Here is an 18,677-nt window from a genome sequence, read left to right on the forward strand (position 1 = left end):
TCCTTGCAGGCCCTCGGAAAAATTTTCTTATTTAATGAAATTTTTAATTTTATTCTTTGAAATTCTTTCGAATATTTTTAAAGTGGCTCCAGAGAGTCATTGGATTCATTTTTTTTAAATATGGAAAAAAGAGTAAACAATCGAATATCTTGAATTGATTCTAAAAATTGGTGAAATGTTTTTGGTTCATTCACGAAGTATTTGTTTCTATAATTGTTTGTAGAATCGTACATGATTACATTTTTTAAGCACTGATTATTGTTTTTTAAATTGAAAAGAATTATTTTTTAACTTCAATTTATTTTAAATCTAAATTCTGGAATGTGTTGAAATAATCAACTTGACAACTTCCTTCAAGTGGTTACGGCAAAATGAAAAATATCTCTGTTTTTTTATCCTTGAAAATAATAAAAAGGATTTATGTTATCCCTTATCTCTTATAATTATTTGGGACTTTTCTCGAGATACTTGAAAACAAATACAAAAGAGTTTTAAATTGAATCATTGGAAGCACTTAAAGAAATTTTACTTTTTCTATGAAGTTTTTCATTTTAATCATTGGACTCGATTCCAATATTTTTTTATTTTGCTATAAACAGAAACCAGACTCATTTCAAGGAAATGCTTATGACCTTAAAAGTGGCTCCATAGAGTGATTGGATTCAATTTTCTTTTTTAATATGGAAGAAAAAGTAAACAATCTAATCACTTGATTTGATTTTCAATATTGGTAAAATGTTTTCGGTTCTTTAACTAGGTATTTCTTTCTTAAGATGTTGGTAGAATTTAATTTGGTAACATTTTTCAAGCACTGTTTAAATTTTTTTTGTTAATTGAGAAGATTTCTTCTTTCACTATAATTTATATTTCTTCTCATTTTGGGATTTGTTGACAACTTCTTTCAAATGAATACAGCCAACTAAAAGTATCTCCATATTCTATCATTGAAGATAATAAAAAGGTTTTTTGCTGACCTTTATTTAACTTTCAATTAAAATCATTTGAGACTTTTCTCAGGACATTTGAAATCATTAACGAAAAGGATTCAAATTTCATCCTTAGAAGCACTCGGAGAAATTTTATTTTTTCAAGGAAATTTTTAATTTTAATCTTTGAATTCGTTTCCAATTTTTTAACATCTTGTTACAAACAGAAACCCAACTTAATTCGAGGAAATTTTATGATCTTTATAGTGGCTCCAGAGAGTGATTGGATTCATTTTTTTTCCTTCTTAATATGAAAGAAATAATATACAATTAAATAACTGATTTTAAAAATTGGTCAAATGTGTTTTGTTCTTTACTAAGTATTTGTTTCTTTAATCGTAAGTAGAATTTTACATGATAAAATTGTTCAAGCACTAAAAGAATTTTTTGTTAAAAGAAAACAATTTTCATATAACTTCAATTCATATAATATCTCAATCAGGGGATTAGTAGAAATAATCAACTCGGCAACTTCTTCTAAATGAGTGGTTTCAGCTTAATGAAAAGTGTCTTCTTATTTTTTCATTGAAAATAATTGAAGGATTATTTGTTAAATTTTACTAAACAAAAAAAAATTATTTGAGACTTTTCTCAGGGCATTCAAAATATTTTAAAAAAAAAATGTTTTAACTTTAATCCTTCGAGGGACTCGAAAAAATATTCCTTGTTGAATAACATTTTTAATTTTAATCTTTGAACTCGTTTCCAATATTTTTTAATCTTGCTACAATCAGAAATTATTCAATTCAGATTCAATTTTCTTTTTTAAATATGGAAGAAACAGTACACAATTTAAAAACTTCAATTGATTTTTTAAATAAGAAAAATGATTTGGGTTCTTTAACTATGTATTTGTTTCTAGAATTGTATGTAGAATTCAACATGATTAAATTTTTTAGAACTGATTGTATTTATTTTGTAAATTCGAAAGATTTCTTATTTAACTTAAATTTATTTTATATCATAATTTCGGGCTTTGTTAAAATAATCAACTCGACTATTTCTTTCAAATGATTAAAGCAAAATGAAAAGTTTCTTTGATTTCAAGTTTCTTCATTTTTTATCAATAGAAGTTATTATAAGGTTTTTTTTTAACCCAGCAATCAACTTAAAAAACAATCATTTGAAACTTTTCTCAAGACAGTTGAAAACCTTTTAAAAAAGATTTTAAATTTAATGCTTGGACGCACTCGAAGAATTTTAAGTTTTTTTAATGAAATTTTTTTATTTAATCTTTGAACTCGTTTCCATTATTTTTAAATCTTGCTACAGATAGAAATTACATTTAATTCAAGGAATTTCTAATGATATGAAGGTTTACTCTAGAGAGTGATTGGATTTAATTTTCTTTTTTAAATATGGAAGAAATAATATATTGATTATATAACTTGAATATATTTTGTAAATTAGAAAAATATTACTGGTTCTTTAATTTGGTTTTTGTTTCTAGAATTGTCAGTAGAGTTTTACATGATCTCAAGTTTCAAGAACTGATTTGATTTTTTTTAAATTGAAAAGATCATCCTGTTGTGTTGTGAGCCTACTTGGTTGAATGATTAAACTGTATCAAAGCAATCGAAAGATTCCATTTAATTTTAACCACGTTACCGTGGTTGAATTAAAAGGAATTTTTCGATTGCTTTGATTCAATTGAAAAATTTTTTTTTCCAATTTCAATTCATATAATATCTCAATTTTAGGATTTTTTTTTTTTTAAATAATCGACTTGACAACTTAAGTTACAGCAATATGAAAGGTTTCTTCATATTTCATAATTGGAAATAACTAAAAGTATTTTGTGAAACCTTTTTTTAAGCTATGAAAAAAAATTAGTTCGAGAGTTTTTTCATGACATTCGAATATTTTTAGAAACGAAATGTTTTTTATTTGATCCTTATAGGCACTCAAAAAAAATTATACTTTTTAATGAAATTTTTAGTTTTTAAATTTCGATTCCTATAATTTTAAATAATGTGTCAATGAAAAGCATACTTGGTTCATTAAAATTCTTATGATCTCAAAAGTGGCACCAGAGAGTGAAAAGATTCTTTTTTTTTAATATGAAAAAAGAATAGTTCGGTTCAATCTCTTTCATCATAAACAAGCTGACCCACTGTGCTTTGCAGCAACATCCAAAAATTGTTCAAACTTCACAAAAAGATTACCTAAGATAACTTTGTGGAATGAAAGCTTATTTTCAGTTTGCATTTTTGTATATTTATGTCGAAAAAGTTTCATAATTTATTACTTGACTAGTTATTTTCTTCATTAAAAAATAAGTCCCTTGCAGAAAGTCAAAATTAGTTGAATTTGTTGAAATTTTCAGTATACAAATAAAATTGTAATTTAGTTAGTTTCTGAATTTTTAAATGATCGTTGTTTCTTAGAAAACATATGTAAATTTATCATTTTCGTTGTGTGTAATCTATTTTTGGCCTGTTATTCTTTAATCTAAGATCTAAGGGATTCTCAGTATCGATAAAAAATTGGTTATTTCAAACTTCAAGGTACCAGCTGGTTTTTTTTTTCAAATTGCTTTACTTTGAATTCATTTTTAAGAACACTAGAGATTTTGAGCCGCCTTAAAAATTCAAAAAAAAAGTGAAAATGATGCAGTGTTTTAACTTTTGAAAATAAATTTTAAAAACCGCTTACATTTTATGTTATTTGTGAGCAATTTCAATCGAATACCATACAATTTATTCGACGAATTAATACAGAGATTTTTTTATAAGGGAATGGTTTGGGATAAAAACTTTTTTTCATCATGTAAAAACTTGTTTTTAATCAAAATTTAAAGAAATTCACTTTGAAGTGATTCGACTAGTGCCATATTTCATGTGGAATTCGTGTGAGAAGTTTCTTTTTTTTCAAAAACGGAAGGGTCTTTTTCATAAAAATTGTCATAACATTCACCAACCCTTTGTGAATGAGGACAAAATATTTTTCAATGCAGTGGATCTTCTATTATCTGTAACTTTTATTTACTTCAAAATCTGACTTTTGGAAAAAGAGAAGGGACTTTCAAAAATTAGAAAGTAATTTAATTTTACAAAACATGTTGGCCATTTCAATCAAACATCTAATCATGACAAAAGTTTTATATGCGTAGATTTTTTTATGAACATCTCTCGATAATTATCCGAATTTTGTCATATTTTTGATTATTTTACACTTCCCTGTACAGAAACGTAAAAGTCTTATAATATTTTCAATCTGCTTATTACTTTAAATTTGAATGTGTACATAGTATTATAAAAACAATTTAAAATTCGATCGATTACTATAACATTTTATTAGGATTTTACAGATTACCCCCTTTTCCCTTTCAAAAAATCAATAATGGCTGCAGGGTTGCAATCCAGTTAATTCTCTGAACATTTCAAAGTTGGTCCTTAAATTACTAAATTATTACAAGATAAAGAAATTTTAATTAGTAGAAAATTTGATGGGCATTGCTTAAAAATGGTATAGCTAATGCCATATTTCATATTGATTTTGTACGGTAGTCTCATCTCTTTTAGTGGGTTGGAAAGTATTACAGAAACCACCTACAGCCTAATAAACTCTTATATACAAAATTTTACATAAATTGGTAAAGAGGTTTTCGAGTCTATTGTGAACAGATACACAGACAGACATTCATTTCTATTATATAGACTTGAGGCCTGGTGTGCATTGCTACACCTTCTAAAAATAAATTAAATTTGGTGAAGCAATTTAATTTTTATAGGCATCTTAATAAATCAAATTTAAACATAATTTGGAAGCAACCGCTTTAAATTGAGAGTTGTAACTGAAGTTTCGAGTTGCACTACAAAGATGATTTTAGCTTATTTTTTAAACTTAATATCTGAATGAGTTTATCGTTAATAATGAAAAAAATGTTTATTTTTCTGTTACATTTCTTCTTTCAACGCTGAAAGGGCTCAGCAATTATATCACATTTTTCTCAATTTGTCTCATAAATGTTCAAGATGAAAGGTAGGGTCTCAAACTATTCGTACTCAAACAACTTCTGATTTACAATATTACTTCTATTGCTTGAAAAACACTCGATTTATGCTAAAAACCATGTTTTGAAGCCACCCCCTCCTTGTTACCTCCCCACCAACTATTTTTAGAAAAGTTTATCGTACCCAAAAACCCTCCCATGCCAATTTTGGTTTAATTTGTTTGATTAGATCTCGAGCAATGCAAACATATGTCTTTTCTTTGAGAGACCTTTCCAGTGAGAGGGAGGGTCTCAAACCATGATAGGAACCTTCGCAGGCATCAAAAGCACCCACTTGTCAAGCATGGAGTACATTAGTTATGTAGTTACTTTGTCCATAGGGAACAGACAGACAGACAGAAATCTATTTTTAAATTTATGGATGAAGAAAAATGAAGAATAAATTTTTCTTTACCCATTAATACTTTTTCAAAATTTCAAAATTTTGAATTTTTCACATTTAGCATATCAAATAAAACAAAAATTGTAGAACTCATTCAAAACAAGAGTGTTCAAATACCTTTTCGGTTTTTGTAAGCTTTTTATCTCTTTGGAGCCACGGAAGTTTCCAGTCAATAGGAATGCGAAGCTTAAATTTTTTTATGAAATTATTGATGGATATTGACAGTTTACTTCTAGTCAAAGTTGCTGAGTATCTCTTAGGCCATTCATAATTTAAACAAACAAAAATTATTGATTACTGAAATCTGGATCAAGTTTATGGATAAGAATCATGTTTGATGGCCGAAAAAATCAATAAATTCTGACTGAATATTTTCTTCAGCAATCAAATACCTGGTTCAACTTCATGAAATATACCTTATCATGTCATGCTTCCCAATTTTAATTTGGGACATGAATTTGTTGATAAAAAGTGTTAAAATTTTTAAAATTTGATGTGCCATCATATTTTGTTGGAGCAATATTAAATGATTGTTTTTTTTTTATAACATTAGGTCCTTGAAAAATATCTTCAATCATGAAAATTTTCAAAAATGTTACTACCTACATTCAATTTTGTACTTGAATTTTTAAAATGTGTGGCCATTTTAGTCCAAGGCGTAAAAATTAATCAACTTTGAGTAAATATTGCCAAATGGTACTCCGAATAAATTCATTTATCGTTGATTGGTATGAATTTTCTACTTTTTAAATTTTTTTTGCAGATTCTGTTTTCAAAACTGTATCAAAACAGCCACTTTATTACGCTGTGATGGTTTTGTTGAAAAAAAAAATACATTCATTACATGTTAGTATTACAGTAGTTTTTCGATTTTATCACGGTCAAAAAAATTTTTACCGTGAATATGGCGAAACCGTGAATTTGGCGAAACTAAAAATTGAAGTAGAAAAAAGTATTTTTACTGTCTTTAATCAATAATTTATAATGTTTTCAGTAGTGTAAACGTTTTGTATCAATAAATTTTGATCATAAGGCGTAATTATCAAAGACTACTAAACAAAAGGATCGTTTTCAGTTCCAATTACTTTTCTCTAAAGCAAATTTTAAGGTTCTTTCTTGAAATAAAACCTTGTTGTATATCCATTTGATAGTCTACATCTAATTAAAGTGAATTATTTAGTTTTGATGGAAATTTAACAGTCGTTATCTCTTATTTCGATTTTAAAAAAAAGTTCAAAGAAATTAGCATAAAAAAATTTTTTTCTGCTTATTTCAAATTTCAATATTTTAATCTTAACACCTTTGATGAACTTAAAAGTATATTTATTCGAAAAATATTTTAAAATTTGCTCAACTTTTACTTTTACAGTGTGTTTCTCAAAATTTGGTTTACGGGCATATAATCTTTTGTCTTTATATGTAGAAAAACAGAAATCTTAGTCATATTTTCAGACAAAGCTAGCAGAATTTCATTTTGGTCTTCCAAAATTATCCATTCAGACAATACTAAAGACTATCCAATAAGGATGACGCATGCCACCCTTTAAAATAAACAAGTTCGACAAAGAAATCAGAGACACTTATCTCTTTTCAAAAACGCTTAAATTCACCGACATCTTTATAGGATTTGCATAACCAAAAAAGGTTAAATTTTTTAAAGCGACTAAGAACCCTAGCATCAGCGGGACGTTAAAATACTTGTGTCGATTATTACAAGCGTTTTTAGAATCCAAATGACGATTTTAAACACTATACAGATAAAATAAGCAGTTCAATGGCATTTTCATATTATTGGATACCTATATACTATAACATAAACCATAAAAAATATCATAAACAAAGACGCTCTATGCTTTTGAATGAAAATTAAAGACCTGGAAATGATTTCTGAATGATTTCTTAAAAAGCGTGATAAAATCGAAACTATAACCGTGATAAAATCGAGCGTGAATTTGGCGAGTATTGATAAAATCGAATAGTGATAAAATCGAGAAACTACTGTAATAATAAATTCTCAAGGGTATTTTCCGGAATTGTTAAAAAAAAATGTGTTTGCAACTCTCGAAAACTTCATTTTTTTATCACTCGTCATAATTAACCATTGAATTGAAAAAAAATCTTGCAACTTGTCAGATAAAACTATTTTGATTTCCATACAAGGTTTCAGATATTTGCAAACCATTAAAGCAATATTTAATTGAAAATCATCTCCAGAAAAGCACTCCGCCCAAGCCCGGATCTGCTATCTAGGAAAACTGTTTCACAAGTGTAATCCTCGAGAAAACTTGACGCGAATCTTATTCATCCTGACAAGTGCCCTCTCGATTTGGGTTCGTTCCCGTTCCCTTTTTGCAGTTGTTTCCTGCAACTCTAGCACGACTTTTAGCGATCTTGTTTAGTGATTGTTTCTTGTATCTAAATTGTTTCATCGTTTTTTTTTTATTCGTTTCTTTTTTACATTTTTCTGGTACAGATTTCCTCTAGGGTGTGTATGTATCTTTCTGTTTTATCCCGGGGGTAACCTCACATTCGTCTTTCACCTCGCACATACATTAAGAAGATTTACAGCTCACCCAAACATGTTTCTACTTTTTGTGCAACTATTTCCTCTTACAGTCGGGACCCCCAAAACGAGAAAACAAAAAATTGGTTTCAACATTCTCACAGATTTGTACAAGGGAAGTTTATGTTTCGTGTGTGCTTGACTTTTTTCTCTGTTTCAAACGGAATTCATTTCCTGACACACTATAGATCCATTCATTCACAGTTGAGCGCAGCCATTCTCATCCCTGTGCCCTCAAACCCTTATAGGAGGTTCACGGAGACCCGAAATGGCAACCGCTGCCTCCGGATTTGTTGGTCACCGGCTTCGGCGTCGCCGGAAGTGCCTGATCCATCCGGGCCCGATCTCCTCCACCGAGGGCTTCCTTCTCCGGCTTCCGGTGGGCCACCTCGGGGCCAATTTCATCTTACATCGTGATTGCCACCGTGTCGCCATATTTTAAACCGGCTGCTCACGACGGCGTGCACCAGAAGTGTCACATAAAACAATAAAATACTGGAGGCCGTCGGCGACGGCGATAAAATTCCGGCTCCTGGCCGCGTCCTTCCCGGGGCCGAGTTGTGCTGCATCGCCGCCGGATGTTCACCTGGGTTGAGAGAAAAAAAGAAAACTCGAATAAATATAAGCACCATAATCGTGTGTGAGAGTGTATGGGAAAGCAGCATTAAATATAATGGTTCAGTTTTTGATGCTGCTCAGCCAAAACAGAAAGTAATTCGCAAAAGTTTAAAACTAGAGCTTCAAAGTGTCATTAAACGATTTTATGCTTCGCCCGAAGCAATAGTTTGAAACTATCTTAAAATATACTTCCAGCAAATTACTCCCTGAACGACGATGCTTAAAATTGCAGTGTAGCAATATTCCTATGCACCAGACCCATCCATATTCTCGGAAAAAGTTTATTGACACAAAATGGATAACCGAAATTATTAAAATAACTCAACGCTACAGGTAACAATACGAATGTGTATCGTTCTCAGAATGTTTTGGGAGAAAAATTTTACTGAAAAAATAAAAGGATTTACAACGTTATTATCAAACCATGCCAAACAGTTATCACTCGAAAAGAGTTTCTACTGGTAAAATCTCCAGTATAAATGTAATGGTTTTAGTTTATTGACCAGATATAAATTTCCAATTAAATTTATCAAACATTTTTCGAAATATTATCAAGTACTTTTCACTGTAATTTCTATATCTAATATTATTTCTTTTTTGTGATATTCGGCCAATGGCAGAATGCTTAATTTTACTGTTTTCACTTCATTTACTGCAATTCTACTGCATTTACTTCAAATGAAGTGAATTTACTAACGAAGGCTTAACTTCGATCGCCTTCAGATGGTTACTCACTTCGAAAATTTAAGTTCAAAATATTTGTGGCACATAGAACGCAGCGATATCTTGCAGATGGAGAATTTCAAGGACTGGGTCAGCCGGTAAAAAGTAGTATGTTATAATGCCGAACATCGGAGAATACTACACATATCGTGAGAAGATGTAACGCGCTTCGAATTCCTTTTATGCGATTGAGCTAAGTTTTGGTGCTTCCGTTGTTTGATTGCTAAATTAATTTATTTACATTAAAAAAATTTAGGAACGTTCTGAGTGCTTCAAAATTATTTCAAGAGCATGAAATGTTCTTTTATATAATCAACTTTCAACACATAAGGCCTGTGATGAATCACGCGACAAATCAAGGTGGTTTCAAGCGTTGAAGTGCGAAAATCGTGGCTCCAGAGAGTAATTGATGCTGTTAGAAAATGTTCCATTTTTCCATTTGCGTACTCGTAATCAGCCACTGGATGCGATAAGCAATTCAACATGAACTATGTCATGCGAATCCGAAGATGTTGAAATAAAAGCTTTTACATTCATAGTCGTGGCTCCAGAGAGCGTCAATTTTCGTGATTTTCTTTCTATGGTTTGCTTATTGATATAAATCGAAGATCTCAGTAATCTCAAAACACGCCTTAAAAAGTATAATTGTTCGTAGTATCGTTTGTTAAGGTTCTACAAGAGATCCGGGGGTAAAAAAATGGCATCAAAATAAATTTAACAAATGCACGAACTTCAACCTGGAAATTCTAGTTTCAGTCACCCCAGCCTCACAGTTATTCACGACATTGGTTTATTAGTGCAGTTTTTTGTTTATCTAGTTATGGGTACCGAAAAAGTAGATAACTCGGAAAGTTTTTCACAAATATTTATCATTATTTTATTGTAATGCAGTCCGAAGAAGTTTTTGGAATGTTTTATTTTTTATTATTTGATAACTTAGTTAACAAATGTTTAAAATATTTCGAAAATAGATTAAATATTAAAAAGAAATGCAAAAAGTAATGCATAAGTAGCTAAGAATAAAAGAGCCTGGAAAATATTAATTGTGAATGATTTAGGTTAGAATCGTTCAACAGAAAATAAATTCAATCAATATTACAAATTTTTTGCTTCGAGTAATTTTTTGAGGTTTTATTAGCTTTTCTTTTATTACAGTGGTTTTAAAAGTGGTTCTTACCGTCTCCTTGGAGGCGTTTACACATTTTCACACGTAACTAAACAACAAAGATTTGAAGTAACAACGGGTGAGTTCGAAGCAAAACTATGAAATGGCGTTACAGAACTATAAATTAGGTTCAAGACTAAAATATCTATAATTTCACAGAGCTAGTTGATCTTGTTTTGTAAGATAATTTTGGGTTTCACTTAAAAAGATTTATTTTAGATGGCAATGCTTGATAACAGTAAAAAAGTATTGTCTTGAATAATCTCCTTAACCAAAAAAAAAACCTTCAAAATAATCTGTGTAATAAAGCATCATCATAGATTTAGTGATAGATTTTATGGAAAGAAAATATGAAAGAATTTTCTGAGAAAAGATAATTTTCATTTTCAGTTCTTTTTTGTTCATTCTTTTTTCAATCGAGTCAAAAATTCAACTGTGCCATTTGCCATGAATAAAATTTACTTCTATACGAGTCTAGAGAGTCTAGAGAGAAGTATTGGATCGCTTATCTGGCTCGTTTGCTTTTTGAGTAGCTCTTTCAAATGTAATATATTAATACGTTAATTATTCATCTTCATATTCATACAATTTTTTCGAAGTTTTTCTATTAAAATTATTTTTTTTATAAGTACCATTTTTTCATAAATGTTATTATTTCTTCTGCGCAGTTAGAATAGACATGAATATAACTAAGCGCACCATATTTTTTCTTGTTGTTGGAAACCTCGTACTGCTCATTGTTTCTTATTCATTACCTTTTCTCGTTCAACATCCAAAGTATTATTTAAAAAAATATGCTTTCAGTTGTAGAACTTTCATCCACTTATCCGTCTCCGTTAATCCAAAACTCCGCGCGAGTGGGTGCAAATTTTATTTATTTGGATGGATTTTAACTTCTAAAAGTCATTCATCCCTATAGGGTTTGTGCAATGCTGGATTGCATAGACAAACAGACTGCAATGAATCAAGATGAATTAAAAAAAAGGGTAACTTACAAATCCACAAAAAAATTATGTAACAGTACTTGTGAGTAAATTGAAATTGATTCAAACTACAATCTTTTTATTAGATATTATGAAACTTCTTATAAAAAGCTGGGCGTTCTACGGAAAAACATATCCTGTTTTCACCAAACAATCATTCAATTGCATAATGTTCAAAATAATTAGTATAGAAATGGAATGAATGATTTATTTGTGTTTCAAAGTCCGAAACTCGTACAAATATACTTTTCATCAAAATTTGTTGACTAGAGGATTAATGACTGGAAAATATGATTGGCTTTTTTCTAAAGTGATTTTAAGCAACAATGGCTTAATCATCCCAAGATGATTGTATCACGTCTCGATTGTATTTTTGTATGTATATGATCCATTCCAAGCGCCCCTCAACTGGGGAACCGATTTTTATTTTTTATTATTCAAAAATAATTTGCCCAGCATTTGAAAGTTTATTTCTTGAGCTTCATTTTCCATCGAAAGATGTTCAGTTACCTTTTTCGGTATTGATTTTCGACTGTGAAAAAAGTTTTTTTGGAAGTAAATTTTTCGGCTATCAGTCAACTTAAATAGCAAAGACGACTATTTATTTAAGATCCAACGTTTCGATCCTTATAGGATCATCATCAGGGACTGTAGTTTTATTATATGTTAACACAGTTTTATAAAACAGTTCAATATTATAAAATTGCTTACCGAAAAAATGTCGACTTTTTGTTTTGGTTTGATTCGGCTGATCAGATAAAGCTGTCTTGTATATCTGTTACAATATTTTTCAAATAAATTTGGGTACCAAAACAAAAAGACGACATTTTTTCGGTAAGCAATTTTATAATATTGAACTGTTTTATAAAACTGTGTTAACATATAATAAAATTACAGTCCCTGATGATGATCCTATAAGGATCGAAACGTTGGATCTTAAATAAATAGTCGTCTTTGCTATTTAAGTTGACTGATAGCCGAAAAATTTACTTCCAAAAAAGTTACCTTTTTTCGGAATTCAGTATGTTGACATTCAAATTTAAAAATTTTAGTACGAAAATTAACTGATTTTCACAATTATTCTTTATTTGAAACATAACTTTGACAAAAAGCTAGCTATATAAAAAAATTATTGCAAAATGATTGTTTAAAAGCCATCTTTTAAGCATGATATTAGATTTAAAATAATCACAGCAACATCACGCTCTAGAATCGTTAATAAAAGTATCTATTTTTAAGCGTTGTGACGTCACGAAAATTCTTCTATTTTTTAGTTCATGATTTCTTTAAACGTCACATACTGTCAAAAATTGGACATCTCTTCGAACTTTTTGAGAGGAATTCAATGTTTTGAAATGAAAATTGGTTCAGAGTGTTTTGAATGAAAATTGGTTCAGAGGGTTGCGAGTTGATTTGAATAAAAGTTATCATAAAACAGTTTTTAACCTTCAAAGCAGGTATATAAGCGTCGATTAACAATCATTCATGTGTTTTTTTGTAATAAACCCATCAAAAGCTTATTTTCGAAACACAATATGTTTTTTTTACCATAACCCTTATCCAAATGGGGATAAATTGTTTGTCATATCGAAAGCTTTGTGAATTACTATGATGAAATCATATTCCGCAATAGAAACTTCAGAAATTGGTGCAAAACTGGGCTTTCATGTTTCTTCCAAGCGAATTTTCTCATAATTCCACGCACATTTTTGGATCATTACCGTGGTCCGATTCCCCAAATTATGCACTGGACTTTGTGCTAGACCTGAGATCTATTTTAGCTTTTCATAAGTCGGCTGTAGGCACTATCATTTATTTTTCCTTTCTTTTGCAATTAATATTGAAAGATTTAGAAACGTATTTCAATGCTTTTACAAATAAATGTTTCCTAACATAAGTTTTTTATTATATTTTTCACATTATTGAATAAAGTTAGTGTGCGCAGTGTTGCAAACTTTATCTGCTTATATGAACCATTTAGATTCATTCCCCTTAAATTTTGGGTATAAATGGATCTATTTCATCACCAAATCATATTTTTTGTTGAGTTTTTGAGCATTTTTAGTAAATTTAGCATTAATTTTACGATTAAATTTCAATTTTTTTTCATGTAGCTGTCCATCAAATTTCGTGACGTCACTACGCTTTACAAAGCCTTGTTTTAAAAAAAAAATGGCGCGTTGTGACGTAACGAAACTAAATCGCTCTAAAATAAAATTAAATCCACATTTGAAAAAACTAAAAACAGCGATTTGTTAGTTGTAATGAAATGATACTTTCCTGAAATTTTCAGAAAATTTTCTCGAATAGGAGAGCGGAAAAATGCGGTTTTGTAAAAAAAAAAATGTATAGTGGAAAAAAGGCGCGTTGTTACGTCACGATTTCTTTTGCTTATATTTGGAGTACAATTTTTCAATAAAAATATTTTTGATTTCAAATTGTAACTAATTAAAGTCTGAATTTAGGGGTATAATTTTTTTCAATGTGCGAAATGAACTGTAAAATCAACAAACAGTAAGCCGAAAAATTGTTTTGCAAACGTTGTGACGTCATGCTGAAATGGGTAATATATATGTTTGTATTTTTTTTATATAGGTAATTCTTTTTTTTGTTGTGTATTTTGTGTTTTTCTAGGTAGGGAGAGGGTTTTTTTTTTATATTTTATTTAAAAATAATGTACGTTTCAGTGAAGCTTATAAGTTTTTCACTTAATTGGGACAGCAGGAAAGATTTGACGTAAGTGGGTTGCGAGGAAACAGGAAAGTCTTTGGGGTTAGTATTGAAGGCAGGAGGTGAGGATATGTTTAACGGTAATTGTTACTTGGCAGGATAGGCAGTTCGGATGATCCTCTTTGATGATAAGGTGGACTTGTATAAGTCGGGTATGCCCTATTCGGAGTCTGGTGAGGACTCTTCTTCGAATATGTTGGGCCTATCTTGCCACTTTTCGGTCATGTTTTCACCTCTCGGAGCTTGCGTGGTAGGGTGGCAGTCCATTTGCTGTCCCAGATTCAAAACAAAAATTATCGCGTTTAAAGATTGAAGTGACAATGAGCATTGTGGTAACCGGTGCTATACGCTCGGAAGCCAGACTTAGAATGCGGAGGTGGTACAGATGTTGCACTTACCAGACTGTGTGTGGGATGATCAGCGATAGCGTACGTGTGAGCGTGGGAGTAGGATATCAGTATGTACTTACGCAGTGTTACTCTACCACATCCCCCTTTCTCTGAAGAAAGAATAATAAGTTATTATTAACTGTTTAATAAAAGATATATTTAGTTATATTCTTCAAACTTATTATGTTTTAAAGTTATGATAATGATTGTCAACTAGTTACAAAATATATTTCTGTTGTACGTTAATTTATTTAAGATATCTTTGTTGGACTCGAAGAGATCGACGAAGTTCTGGAACTCCAGTTGTATCTGGCAAAGGACTGCAATGACTATCAGTTTCCTGATCGTACGAGGGACCTTCTATCTTTTTCAAGTGTGACACGTTTCTGTCATACGTTTTACCTAAATCAAACATACAATTCGTTTAGACATTATTTACCTATTCATTTCAATTGCATTACCTGTTTCCAATGATTTAACTTTAACATTCGATCCTTTACGCTCTTCAACTTCGAACTTCTCTTTCAAAAAGTTCGTGGAGAGTTTATTCTGTGGATGGAGATCCTTCATCAGTACAATATCTCCTTTTTCTAATGAATTTGTCTTAGATCTTCGTCTCAAGTCTTCCGATTCTTTCCCTTTGAATTTTTGAAATCGGTCTCGATCAGCAAAGTCTGTGCTTGGGGGTGATGTTTCAATATCTCCGATATCAGGTAATTTGTATCGTAATTTTCTGTTTTGAAGTAACTCGCTTGGTGCTTTTCCGGTAACTGTGTGGGGCGTGTTGTTGTACATTTGCAAATACTGTTGTAATTCTGATTTCCAATCACCATATAGAGCATTGGCGATTTTCATTCTCTTCAGAAGTGAACGATTTTGCCGTTCCACTTCTCCATTGGCCTGTGGCCAATATGGTGTTGTATGATTCAAGTGGATTTTCATGTTATTGCAAAATTCGTGAAACTCTGAAGAAATGAACTGCTTCGCATTATCTAAGGTTATCGTTTGAGGAAGTCCCCAGTATTTGAACATTTTTTCGAGCCGTTTGATAGTTTCTCGAGCGGTTATGACTGTCATTATCTCGATTTCTACATAGCGGCTATAATAGTCGACAACAACTAGGATATATTCGCCCGTTGGCATTGGCCCCAGATAATCGAGTGCAATATCTACCCATGGTTTGCTAGGTAAAGGTCGACGATGCATTGGTTCAGGAGGACCAGGAATTTGAATAAGACGACATCCTTCACATTTCTCGCACCACATAACAACATCCTTGTCGATATTAGGCCACCAGCATCGATCTCTCAGTCTCCTTTTCATACTTGATTGCCCAGGATGGCCTTCGTGTGCAAGGCTAAGCATACGGTTACGCAATGCTGTAGGAATCACAAGTTTCGATCCTCGCATGAGCAGATTATTTGCGTAAGAGAGTTCATCTTGAAATGGAGCATATGCTTTAACCTTCTCATTTTTCCAATCAGATTGGGTTATGGCACTTTGAACCGATTGTAACTCCCCGTCGTTTTCAGTAGCTTGTTTTACTTCAGTGATGTCCATAGCCACTGACTCTTGAATAGCTCTTATGACAATTTCCGTTCCATTATCGAAATTTTCTTCTGTAGACGACTCGATGTTACTCAGCAGTGATAATGTTTGAACCATATTCCTACGAATGAAGACTTCTGATTCTTCGTTCCAGGATTCGTCTTTAATGTGACTAGCCATACGCGAAAGAGGATCTGCAATATTTGTTTTGCCTTTTCTGTAGACCACTTTGAATCTAAAAGCTTGTAGTCGAAGTATCCATCTTTCGATACGCGCAGTTGGGCGTGACTTTTCCGAGAAAAGGAATTCCAGGGGTCGATGGTCAGTTTCAAGAACGAATGAAATACCCAAAAGGTAATTTCTGAACCTTTCTACTGCCCAAATTATTCCAAGAGCCTCTTGTTCAATTGGAGGGTAACGTTGCTCGGTTATCGATAAACTACGCGACGCGTAGCTAATAACTCGAGGTTGCTGATTTTTTATTTGGATCAGAACTGCTCCAAGGCCAACTCCTGAAGCGTCAGTAACCAGCAAGGTGTAGTCGTTGGGGTCGTAGTACCCCAGATGTTCAATTGATCCAATTCGTTGTTTCAAAATGCCAAAAGCCTGGTTGTGCGCTGCATCCCAGCAAAACGACGAAGAATCTTTCAACAACTCACGTAAGACATGACTTTCGTTCGCTAAGTTTGGTATGAATCTTGATACGTAAGTTACCAGTCCGAGAAAACTACGCAATTCCTCTTTGGTTTTTGGCTGTCGGCAGTGAAGAAGAGATTTAATTTTATTTTCCGCCGGGAGAACACCATTTTCGTCAAACTTATGTCCAAGAAATTCGATTTTTCGTTGTTTGAACTTGCATTTACTTATGTTCAACAGGATATCAAAAGACTTCAGCACGGTCAGTGTCTTCTGAACAGCTTGATCATGTTCTTTTTCAGTTCGACCCCAAATAAATATATCATCGATGAAAACCACAGTGTTATTGCAACCTGATAAAATACTCTCCATCAAGTTTTGAAAAAACTCAGGTGCATAGTTGACTCCAAATAATAACCTGGTATAACGGAAAATACCCCAATTCGTTATGAACGTTGTTATTTCTCTACTCTCTTCTGCCAGTTCAACTTGGTGAAATGCTTGTTTAATATCAAGAATACTGAAGAATTTAGCTCCATTAAAATTTGCCACTAAGTCCTCAAAAACTGGCAATGGATGATTCAATCTTTGGATTGCTTTATTTGCTCGCCGCATATCTACGCATAATCTGAGTTCTCCGTTATCTTTTAAAATGGGAACTAACGGTGAAACCCATGTTGAAGGTTTTGTTACTCGTTCAATGATTTCCATTTCAAGAAGCTCATCTATTTTCAATTTAACTTTCTCCAACAAGGGAATAGGGCAACGTCGCAGAGGTTGAATAACTGGGGTAATACTTCTGTCTATAGGGAGGGCCAATTTAAAGTTTTTAATTTTTGGAAACGGTTTCGTTGTACAGACACTGTTAATCCCGAATTTTCTTGTACTAGGTAGTCCAATCTGAAGTACTCCAAGTGTTTGTGCTGTTTCTTTGCCGAGAAGAGCTTGTTGTCCATTTTCTATGACGTAAAAAGTTGTTTCTGTTGAGATTGTTTCAGAGCCATCCTCCACTTGTAATTTTGCATCAAAAACTGTCTTCAATTTCAGAGGTACTCTACCATAAGCCAAAAAAGTTTTCGTATTATCAAATCGTTCATCTTGTATTTTAACACCGTTGTGTTTCATGTACTCCCATGTCTTATCGTCAATTAAATTATAAACAGAACCAGAATCGATTAACATGTCTATTTCAACACCTCCTATTCTACATGACAGCATCACATCATCATCATTTTCTATACGATACACGGAATACTTTTCAGTTTTTGGCTCATGTTCATCAGTTTCCACATTTCTTACGTTCTTGAAACGTTTAGTGTTGGGCTGGTAGGTAAAATCGCTCGAGTTAGAAAAGTTTCTTTTAAAACCAAATCTGTTACGGTTTTCAGCGCTATTACTCGGTTGACTTTTGCACATAAATTTGTAATGACCATAATTAGAACATCGGTAACATTGAAGGTTGTAAGCAGGACAATCTTTTGGGTTGTCGTGTCTCATCTTTCCACATCCAGAACATTTAGCTCTGTAGGCGGTTTTACCAGTATCTTTGTATCTCGGAATGCCATTTTTATTTACGGTGAGCTGATATACTTCAGTTTTGGAAGGAGGTTTGGAATTCATTTGGGAAACTTGATATTTGATTGCTTGATGAGACACGATAGTTCTTATAACTTGATCCATTGTTAAATCCGCCTTCTCAAGCAATTTGCGTCTGATGTCTTCCGGGGCATGTTTTATAATTTTATCAATAATAGCGATTTGTTTGCTTTCCATTTCGGTTTTACCAAAGTTACAAGTTTCAGCTTTTTGTTGAACACGGGGTATAAAATTCTCAATGGTTTCATCAATATCCATTGTCATGTCCCAAAACTCAGACCTTTCAAAACACTCGTGATGTTTTGGAGAAAAATGTTCTTCCAATTTTTGTTTGGCCTCTTGG

The 18,677-nt window shown here is 31.9% G+C and overlaps 1 protein-coding gene across 1 annotated transcript in view; it reads right to left on the reverse strand.

Moving 5' to 3' along the window:
- Positions 1-1,963: 1,963 nt before the first annotated feature.
- The window catches only part of LOC129752269 (zwei Ig domain protein zig-8-like), a 359,099-nt gene continuing 342,385 nt past the window's right edge, over positions 1,964-18,677 (reverse strand). Inside the window, exon 9 of the mRNA XM_055748056.1 lies at positions 1,964-8,532. Coding sequence (XP_055604031.1) covers positions 8,348-8,532 — 185 coding nt within the window. The 3' untranslated portion in view covers positions 1,964-8,347. The remainder of the gene's footprint in view (positions 8,533-18,677) is intronic.

Source organism: Uranotaenia lowii, chromosome 3 (assembly GCF_029784155.1).
Source record: "Uranotaenia lowii strain MFRU-FL chromosome 3, ASM2978415v1, whole genome shotgun sequence".
NCBI lineage: Eukaryota > Metazoa > Arthropoda > Insecta > Diptera > Culicidae > Uranotaenia > Uranotaenia lowii.